This window comes from Acanthaster planci, linkage group LG02 (assembly GCF_054643075.1).
Source record: "Acanthaster planci isolate LZ-2023a linkage group LG02, COTS_SCS, whole genome shotgun sequence".
NCBI lineage: Eukaryota > Metazoa > Echinodermata > Asteroidea > Valvatida > Acanthasteridae > Acanthaster > Acanthaster planci.
The window spans coordinates 17,679,877-17,690,184 of NC_141778.1; the positions used below are offsets into that span (position 1 = coordinate 17,679,877).

Below are 10,308 nucleotides of genomic sequence, written 5' to 3' on the forward strand. Positions count from 1 at the left end.
CCATTTTCCATCCAAGTGTGAGAAGTCCTAAGTTGAGCTACTAGAGAAAAGTTACATGAATCCTCAAATTCTGTTGTTCCCCCTCATGTTTATAATGTTTGTTTCTTCAGAAAAATATGCAGACCAAGATTCTGTGACCATACTGAACCTTCCAATAGGAAAGTAAAAAGATGCATGAAGGCCAAATAGAAAAATGTGACTTTAAGTGGACAGGTGCCATTTATTTGTTGAATCACTCAACCTGGGCACATGACCGTAGTAAGCAGCTAATGTAGTGTACAAAAGCATTAAATGAATAAAAATCATACACACCTGGACGTAACATCATTGACATGCTGTAAGCAGTTGGTCAAAAATGAACAATGTTATGAGAAAGAGAAGTCCGGATACCGTGGATAAAGACTCATCTACCACAACTCCCAACACACCTCCCCCTACCAAGAGTTTACAATGATTAAACCTGGCCTGAAATACCACATCAAGCCAAAAAGCATTCCTGATAAGTGTAACATTTTGGTCCACAACCTGCTGCCACTCTGACAACTTAGATTTTTAATCCAAACTATTCAATACGGAGGAAATGCAACCGCTTTAAAATTTCGGGAAAAAATGAACATATGCATAACACAAAAAGATCCACACATCATTTTATGGCAAGGTTTTTGGCCCCACATTATACTTGACTACAACTAAAGGTTGTACAGCATGTAAAAGCCGGCTCATGCTTGTACTAGTGCAAAGGCAAACATAAATGCAAATATTTGACGTCGAGTCAAATATTTGCATTGTGAATTTGCAAAAGTTGCAACACATGCATTTCAACTTGAGCGACTTTCACTGCAACTGCTTTGTGACGTCACACAGTGCTTTCCCACTCGCCTGAAGCAATCAACCAGGCCTTACAGACGTGACACAACTACAGCAATGAGAGCTTTGTTCCCCCCTGAAACAACCTCCTTCAGGGCAACAACCACAAGCTCTGCCTGGGTGTTGTACATAAGCGTGACTGCTTTCACAAATCTTTAACATATGTGCATGGGAGCCAAGGTTTATTGCCCCCTAGTCTCTACTGACTTGTACACAAAGCAGAGAGCACACTTGAAATTGCACTGTATGGTAATGGAGTGCTCGAGATAGCACTTAAAAGTTGAGCAATATACAGATGCATCGGGCAGTGCTGTACGTGGAATCGAGTCCACTGCAAGTCGCTTCTAGTTCCTGCAAGTCTATCACAGTCCAAGCCAAGTTGGGTACTGTTCGAATGAACAATGACGACGACTCCATGTTACTGAACTTGTGAAAGGATTTGTAGATGGACTTGTGACAGACTCAACTACAACGCTGTCAGTGGATGCTACTTGACAGGATTACACTCAATGATTTATTATCATGAATTAAGTCAAAGCACATGACATCTGACTAACTATCGTGGGTGTACAGTTTGTAACCGAGTCTGAACACGTCACTGTATTTCAGTGAAGATTTTACAGTTTTGCAAAAAAGCATCTACTATATATCACCATACACTCTGTACACATTACACACAAATATTCCCTCAGGTGAAAAGTCAATTTTTAATGCAAGGAGTGATATAAAAAGCACACTTTAAGAAACTCTAAGAATGAAACATCAAACATCGATACTTGATATAAATAAGTTCTTCAATAAATGCTTCCACCCGTTTGTTGAAAATATAGAGGCAGTACAAACAACAATCAATTTGAATAAAGTACAATTTGCTATAGGATACAAATGGCCCTGAGCCAATATGCGACCATTCAACTCTGCCCACAATTTGCAGACCCAGGACAAGATGCGAGATCAGTCTTCCGTAACAAAGTTGCACTTGAGGATAGTTGTGGTTCGCCTAAGGTCACACCTCAGCTTTTCTTCGTATTTGTCACGAACACGACTGAACTCCATGATGTCGCGGGGCTTCTCGGCCAACCAGAACGTGTCAAAGTTGAAGAAAATATGGCCTGTATTCGGAGGGAAGAATGAATGCATCATAGTTTATGGCACTGAAGATTCTTAAGTGGGATGTTCCCATGGCAACACCGTGAAAACTGAAATATTATGAAAGTGATAGGACCATTTGTCATTTGTGCTTGCTTTTTGGTAGAGACAACACTGCTAACATAAGATGGGTGGTCAATCACTACCCTGATGAAGTAAGATGGCTATGGAAGTACACCACATTTTGGAGGAAAGAGCCGGTGTTTCTGGGCTTTATTTATTACTTAACCTTTAACATCAATGTTTTGTACCATGCCTAACCAATTACAAATTGGAATGCAGGCTCCAGCATGTGTGAAATGCCACTTCGACTGATAGGGCATTTACAACTTCCTATGCATCTCTTCTGATTCATGATAATTTGACACATCTTCCGAAGTGATCTTTTATTGTTTCCTTCAAAATAACTTCTTTAAGCCAATTATGATCTTAATAATGATCCTGACGAGAATTTGATCAGTTATTTTTCAGATAGCTGCAAATGGTCCACTCTATCTTTACACGTGGCAGAGTTTGCATGTTCAGAACGGGGTAAGTCAACTTACAGTAAATCTGGTGAAAGTCCTGTACTGTTGGTCTGCCCTGGACGTGGTTGTACAGGTGCGTCTTGAGGGTGTCGTCTTGAAGTAAATGATACGCTATGCTGGTCATATTGATACCGACCACTGCATAGGAATACCTGCAAGAGAGATATCAGTTCCAGGGTGTTTTAAGGAAAGGTGCTGACAGGTGAAAATGTTGAAACACAAACGTTTCAGGAAAAACAACCAAAAAACCCCCAACACTTCTGACCGAGTACACGTTGTCTAAAGTTATCAAAGTAATGCTTATTCAAGTACAGTCCAACATCATTTAGAAGAAAGTTTGTCAGACAGAACATTACACTGAGTCCAAGATTAAAAACTGTACAAGAGGTATATATGCATGTACATGAGTGTCAAGATTTTCTTGATCTTTGTAAAAGCCCCCCATTAAAATACAACAAGAAAAAACAACCTTAATCCCCTCCCCCAAAAGTTTTTCTTGAAAGAAACTTACCCAAACTTTGGGTGATGGGAATGTGATAGGACGTGTCTGGCAGCCTTGTGGTATGCCTCGGCAAAATATCTAGTAACGAACCAAAATGAAAATCCTTTCAAGGAAGACACAAGCCTTTCATACCGATTTGAAATTGAAAACAACTGCAATTCTATCGAAGAATAAAGTTAACAAATATGAACATCTGTGGCCGTCATGAACAAAGTGACTCATTTTAAGAAGTTTCATACAGGTGCACAATCATGTTTGCTTTGAAGTTTAACAATTCCCAAATCTCTGAGAAAATGCTTTGAGATTGTAAAAAAATACTTACATTAAATTAAGAAGCCCCAACATACCTATGAATAACAACAGAAAAAGAAACGATCACATACACTTACATACCAGTATAAAAGTAAAGGCTGAGATGCTGGGATTCAAGCAAATGTCTTCAGAACCATTTCAATTAGAACACTAACAATTCATGTGAATGAGGGGGGGATTTGTCAGTAAATCAACGGAATAACTCGAACTGAAGCTTAGGAATTACACTTTTAGACGATGGAATGCAAGATTGGTCAAAAGTCTTGAAAAAGGTGCCAAATTACCTGGATCCACTAGTGGGATTTGAGCCCTCATACTTCCACTGACAAGTCTAGTAAAATGCCATGCCTAGGGACACAAGTGTGATGGGCCACTGGCTTCATATGTACCCGTATGATTTTAAGGTGGGTCCTAAACAGTACAAATTACAGCTGGTAGGATTCAATTTACATGTACAGTCTGCAGGCACTCTTTATTTTTTTTTTTTAGATCAAATGACTAAAGTGTGGTAAAATGGGTTGCTCAAGGACACAAAGTCATGATCCCCTGGCTAGACATGAACCCACATTTGCTACAGTGAGTGGTTTTAGGATTTAAACCGCTCATTACGTTCCTGTGTACTGCTTGTGAACGGTAACTAATGACAAAAATACCAACAATGACTCATCAGCAGGTGACTTATATCTCGGCAATTGTTTTTGTCTCACCCATTCCCCGAAAGTCTGTGGCTGGGTCATCTCCTTGGAATCCGATGATACCCCACTGTTTGCTGATACGGTTCTCCAACGGTGTGTCAGGCATCAGTAGGTTCCAAAGCTGTCAACAGGAATACAGAATGGAGGATGTTTCTTGGATCGAGTCGCACAGCTGCGCAGGAAGTTGTTGTCAGGCTGGTTTAAGAACATTGGTTGGACTATTGCGCGAAGGGCAAAGGCAAAGTGCTACAATATTTAGGTCTGAATTGGAGTGTGTACTAACCAGGCCAAGAAGGAAAACAGACGGTCAAATAAAACCAACCTGAAGGTTTTTTGTAACATGAAAGAGTTAACTTGGACTACAATGAAAACGAAAAGCATCTAATTACACTTTATAACATATATTGGGTTTTAAATGGTTGACCACAGAATAATTCAGACGGAGGAATGCTGTTTGTAAACTAACCAATGTCACCCTGCCAGACACCACCATTTGTTCACTGTGTTAAAGTGACACAATTTGGTTACACCGTGTGCTTGGACACTGTAACTTCATTGTAACAGCCACAAGTTAGGTGTTTTACACATTGTACATGTACAATGCTTAATCTCACACATGGATGCAACTGGGCCCCACACACAAGCTTGCAACTAAGAACCAGAGCTGCAACCGCACAGTGCCTCACAAATCCACCAGGAAAGCCTGCAGTTACCAAAGACTTTTATTACAATTTGATACAATTTTTCTGATGCATTGGCACAATACAAGAATACAGTTGACTAGTGTGATGTGGGACATGCCATTTTAATCACCCGTGGGGTGTACAGCACCACTTGGCATACAATGTACGTCACAACACACACAGTCAACAATGGTTAGTGTCTATCTTTGACACTCAAGGACAGGTGGTGTTCAAACCCATTTACACCGATACACATCCAGATGGCAATTTCATTGTGTAGCAGTCTGACGCCACAGCCACTGGACCATTGTGCTTGAAGTCTATGACAAACAGTTCAATGGATGACAAATCTTAGGGCTGGTGTTTTTTGGACACAAACCTTAAGGGTGAAGACATGCTTTCCATTTCCAACGCTAAAGCACAAAACACTGAATCATCACAAATCGAATGCAATCTTTTCAAAGTTGGATGAGCACTAATTTTTTCTTGTGGGGGCGGCCGGGGGGGGGGGAGAAGCATAGGAGGTACCTCAAATGCCATTACTATAAAGGGGTCTTAATGACAACCTTCCTGCTTTATACAGAACATGAGTGAGTGGCTCTTTCATGCTAAATGTGGAAGAGCTTTGGCAATCGAGGGTGCATGTTTTGAATGGGTGTATGTGTTATACAATGTATGACTCATGGAATGAATAACACATTTCCCATTTGAGTCACCAGTGGATTACTTTCTATCAGAACTGTGCACATTGCCAGTTTCAACCAATTCTTCACCCATACCAGCAACCACAACTTTGAAAAGGCAAGTTCATTCTGTTTGAATCACCTCGTGTTTTAGGCTCTAAATGGATATTAACAGACACCCAAGAGGATTGGAGCACTCCGATTGGTCCAGAATCCATCAAATTTGTGGTTAAACCTGCTGATAAACCATTGTTGAAAATCACTGCGTTCTGTGGCGCATCCTGCGTTATGCGTTCTGTGGCGCATCCTGCGTTATGTGCTCTGAAGACAATAATCTCCATACACTGTACATATATAAAGAGATGTTTAGCTTTTTGTATTTGAGGAACATTTGATTCTGTTTTGACAAGTGTGCGTGTACATACTATAGCCAAGCATCACAAGACATGAGGTAAAAAATGGTTCAATAAATTGTTTAAACTTCATCAACTTCCAGACTTGTTTGGGCTATCTTGACCAAAAAAGTACCAATTTTGATGAATGGGATTACAATCTGCCGGGGCATTATTTTAAAAGTGATAACTAGAACTGATTACAGAGATCAATCCCAAGCTGATAAATGCTAAACATTCTCACCTTGATGAGCTTCTCCTCGTGGTCTTGTCTTACGGACTGATAATTTTCTTTCCTAATTGCCTCTACCTCGGCAAGCAGACACCTGTAGCCACAGATCTGCTCTAAACACGTCCGTAGAGAGGGTACAAAGCTGCGACAATTGAGAATTGAAACAAGTATTAAGGATAGAAAGTTAAGGAGTGTTGAGAGTTAATAAGTCCTTTCCTTTTGTTCCTAAGTTGCAAAAACCTGTTTTGTGACTTGCTGCTCCCATGTAAGAGAAGCTGTCTCCACAAAAACATCCATCATTCAAAAGAAAAGTTACCCTATTTCAACATGAACACTTTGGGCATTTTATTCAGTATACCTTCCTGAACCTACCAATATTCCACTCTATACATGTAGTTCCAAGTTCCAAACGCTCTACTGAATTGGCATTATCGTATGTTGTTAGTAAATTAGAATTTCTCCATTGGTGTATTCCTGACTGGCAATCACAATAATTTGATTAAAAAATTCGAGCATTGTGGTATCCGTGGTACAGTTCTGGATTTGTTAAAAAGTTATCTCTGTAATAGAGAGCAGTATGTATCGTTTAAATCTGTTAATTCCAGCAGTCAAAGAATCACATGTGGGGTACCACAAGGTTCTGTGTTAGGTCCATTGCTATTTCTACTTTACATCAACGATATATACAGTACCTCAAACAGAACAACATTTTATTGATTTGCCAATAATACGATTTTGTTGTATATACACAATAATGTAAATGAAGCAATCCAAAACCTTAATTTGGAACTTGCTAAAATTAACGAGTGGCTTTCAGCAAACAAATTGTGTATTAATACCCTAAATCACATTACATTATATTTGGTTCAAATCAATTTAAGTATACACAAAATGCCCACTTGATCTTAAACAATTCAAGGTTGACCCAGTTTAAAAGTACAACATTTCTGGGTGTAACAATGGATGAAAATCTTACTTGGAAATGTCATATCGATGAGGAAGCTACAAAAATATCCCAGAGTATAGGCATTATGAATTGCTTAAGGTTTTATCTTCCACATAAGGTTTTAGTAACATTGTATAATTCCTTAGTTTGACCCTATTTGAATTATGCTATTATTACCCGGGGCAGCTCACCATCTAGATGTAATATTACTTACCCTACAAAAGGTTCATATAAATCACAAATGCTGGTGAATATGTTATGTACACAATTATTCGTGTACAAGGCATTAGCACGAGAAGAACTAGTGTGTGAATGAACACCCACGCGCGTATGAAATTCCTTTGCACTACACTTCCTGGTTTAAATGACACCACGCTTTGGTACTCTATAGACTGACAATGGTTTACACTTATGGTAATAATTACTACCTTCAAGGACCTGATTTTACCGTTGCGTAAGAATTTCAAAATTCAAAGAATTTACTTTCACAAGATCAAACTTAAAAGTAGAAAAACAGAAGTCTGCACAAGTGAATGGATTTTACAAAGGAATTTTGAAAGTTTAATACACAGGAGTCTTAATTTAATAAATTACACAACTGGCACCCATTTATTAAAGGTCTCTAAAGTAGCTGGGGTTGTGTGACCAGTGTTAAAAGAAAGAAGACTTGAATGTATGAAGAAATTAACCCTAACCTTCCCCAACCACACAGAATTAAACAGTAGTAAAGTGTTTAATTCCGTGGGGATAGGTCTGGTAGGCCAAAACAGCTGGCTTTTGCATTGGGTTTGAAAAATGAAGTCCAACAGCCTCTGTGCACAAAGACCCATATGGGTGAATGGGGAAGGTTAGGGCCAGCAACCCTTGGGGGTTAGGGTTAACATTGACAAAAACTAGTGATACTGAACTAAATTTTAGAGTATTTAATAACTGTTTTTGCAAATGTTGCACAGCAGGAGCAATGAACTTACTCTGGACTCTTTCTGGTATCAATTCCTTTGACGGCAACGATGCCTTCAACAGCATCCTTGATGTTTATGTTGTCTTCTTCGACAACTCTCCTTAAAGCTCCACATTTGGAGTTCCTCAATGAGCTCTCTGTCACACAAAACAATGACGGAAAACAATTTATTTCAACGGGCCTAAACACGCACAAGATTCCTAAATCCCTTTTTTTGGGGGGGGAGACTGTTTTCAAGGACTACCTGCTTGTCAACACTCACCCACTCTTCTGGTTCTCCTACTGTCCAATTGATCTCTGGAACAAAGTCGTTGCAGCTCATGACTGCCTGTCAATACGCGGATCATCCACTTGAACATGCGGTGGTACAGCCACGCAAAGTAGGCATAAAACCAGCCAAAAATCATCTCAAAGTATCCCTGACCAAACTCTCCAGAAACCACAATTTTTCACTCCTTCAAGTCAAGACAAAGAAACACAGAACAATATGAAACAGGTGAATATTCTGCCACAAAGTGGTCTTGCATTTTCTCCTTTTTGAGCACATTCAAGAGTCAATACCATACAATATCACATTCCCTGTGCCCCATTGAGTGACCGCGTGACATACTCGTATTAATGTTTAAGCGTGGGGTAGTCATAACCAACACTCCTTGTTGGGCTCCTTTTTTCCCCTTCAAAACAGTCACAATAATATCATTTGTCCTAAACTGAATCATTTAATCTGAGAGTATTTCATTTTCTTTTTCTGATTTGCAGCTCTGTTTTTCATTTTTTAATGTAAATAAAATCTGAAATTGCAATAGGTCTGAACCCCATCTCATTAAAGTAATGACATCAATGTACGCAAGGTACCAGACTAAGTAAGATTTTTAACAACCAAAAATGTCCAAAGCTCACATAACACTGCACATGTTCAGTGCCGTGCCAGTCACGCCAGTGAAACACATGTAGCAAAACCAATCGAGTTCACATCACAGTCTGATTATAAACACCTTCCTTTTCATTTTTCAAAATTACCGAAATGACAAGCTGCCTATTTGCATACCTCTGGTACAGAACTGTGGGGCTCCTCTCACAGAGGCAGATCAATGAATCCCATAGACTTCACACTCGACAGCAGTCAAGGGGTAGGCTAGACCTACTGGGAAAGAGTTCCACATGTAATAACAACACTGTCACTAGCCAGTAGCCGTCAGGCCATAGAGCTTGGAACACAGCTCTATAATCAGACTTGTCAGACATAGGTGACGATAACATGTCCTAAAAAAGTGAAATTTACCTAACAAGCCTAGGAAAATTCTGAAGCATTTACTTAGAAAATACTTGGGTTGTCTTTAGACAAGTCTCATTACTAGTACTAGGTTTGTGCACAGGGGCATCAAGTGTTGTCCACATATACCCCAAGAACTGTGGGGTCCGACGTCCTCCCTGCTCCACAGAGTGGGGCGGATGTCGGACCCCTTAGTTCTGGGGGTAGGCCTAGTCCGCATATTGAACTCTTTCTGGGTACTTCTTGCAGTATAGACCCTACCCCTAGAATTAAGGCCTTGTCATCTGGTCATGGTGCAGAATGACAAGCTGACTGCCATGGGCAGCCTGAGCTCCACACTTGGCAACCTGTCATCAATCATCACTAGGTCAACATGAGATTTTCTTTCTGCTCATTATAAATTTTCATAGCACCACTCCACCTCAAAAGGCTCAAGTCGCCCTGGCCTTCCTCCTTAGCTCCGCCCCGTTTATATTCCGTACATCATGCATGTCCGGCATAAGGCAATAGTGCCAGTGATTTAACCATCACATTAATTCTCAACGCATATTCGGCATTATTTTGACACTGGCCTGCCCCCACCATTCCTGAACAAATATGAGTAAGTTCATCAGATCAGGCTGTACAATACATCAACCATGTCAACAAGATCGAAGTAGGCCTACAGGGAGAATTAAAAAACCATAATAAATCAGAGAGAGTGATACGCAGATTTTCAAGAATATCCATGGTGATTCATTAAAAAAATAACAACTTAGCGGCTATTCCTTGCTCTATGGTTACCGTGAAAGCGAAACCCCAAAGGGCTAAAGCCGCTCCGCTGGCGCGCTGGTGGTGGTATGAGCGGAATGCATAATGATGGAGATATCCACGTCGCGCTGCACTAGCACTGCATGCTATACGGTATCGCTGGTAGTCCGGTTGCATATGGTTGCACAAACATTACTCTACGAAAGCCCACTAGTGCCATGTAGTGTACATGTTTTCAAATTTGTTTTACGAGATATTTTTTTTTGCCAATTTGTTTTTGCGAGATATATTTTTTCCAGTTTGTTTTTTTTGAGATATATTTTCCGAAGCTCGTTT

At 40.0% G+C, this 10,308-nt stretch overlaps 1 protein-coding gene across 2 annotated transcripts; it reads right to left on the reverse strand.

Moving 5' to 3' along the window:
* Positions 1-196: 196 nt before the first annotated feature.
* LOC147799973 (ELMO domain-containing protein 2-like) lies at positions 197-10,073 on the reverse strand. Of its 2 annotated transcripts, none has more exons than XM_087133390.1 (10): positions 10,006-10,073; positions 8,998-9,090; positions 8,212-8,404; positions 7,960-8,086; positions 6,055-6,184; positions 4,065-4,173; positions 3,368-3,392; positions 3,055-3,123; positions 2,562-2,695; positions 197-1,979 (listed from the first exon to the last, which is right to left on the reverse strand). In XM_087133390.1, exons 3-10 carry the CDS (start codon positions 8,354-8,356, stop codon positions 1,822-1,824), a joined length of 897 nt encoding a protein of 298 aa, XP_086989516.1. In that variant the 5' UTR covers positions 8,357-8,404; positions 8,998-9,090; positions 10,006-10,073; the 3' UTR covers positions 197-1,821. The 2 variants fall into 2 exon arrangements, with proteins under 2 accessions (XP_086989516.1, XP_086989517.1); XM_087133391.1 differs by having other exon boundaries at positions 8,998-9,093; positions 10,006-10,064.
* Between the last annotated feature and the right edge of the window lie 235 nt (positions 10,074-10,308).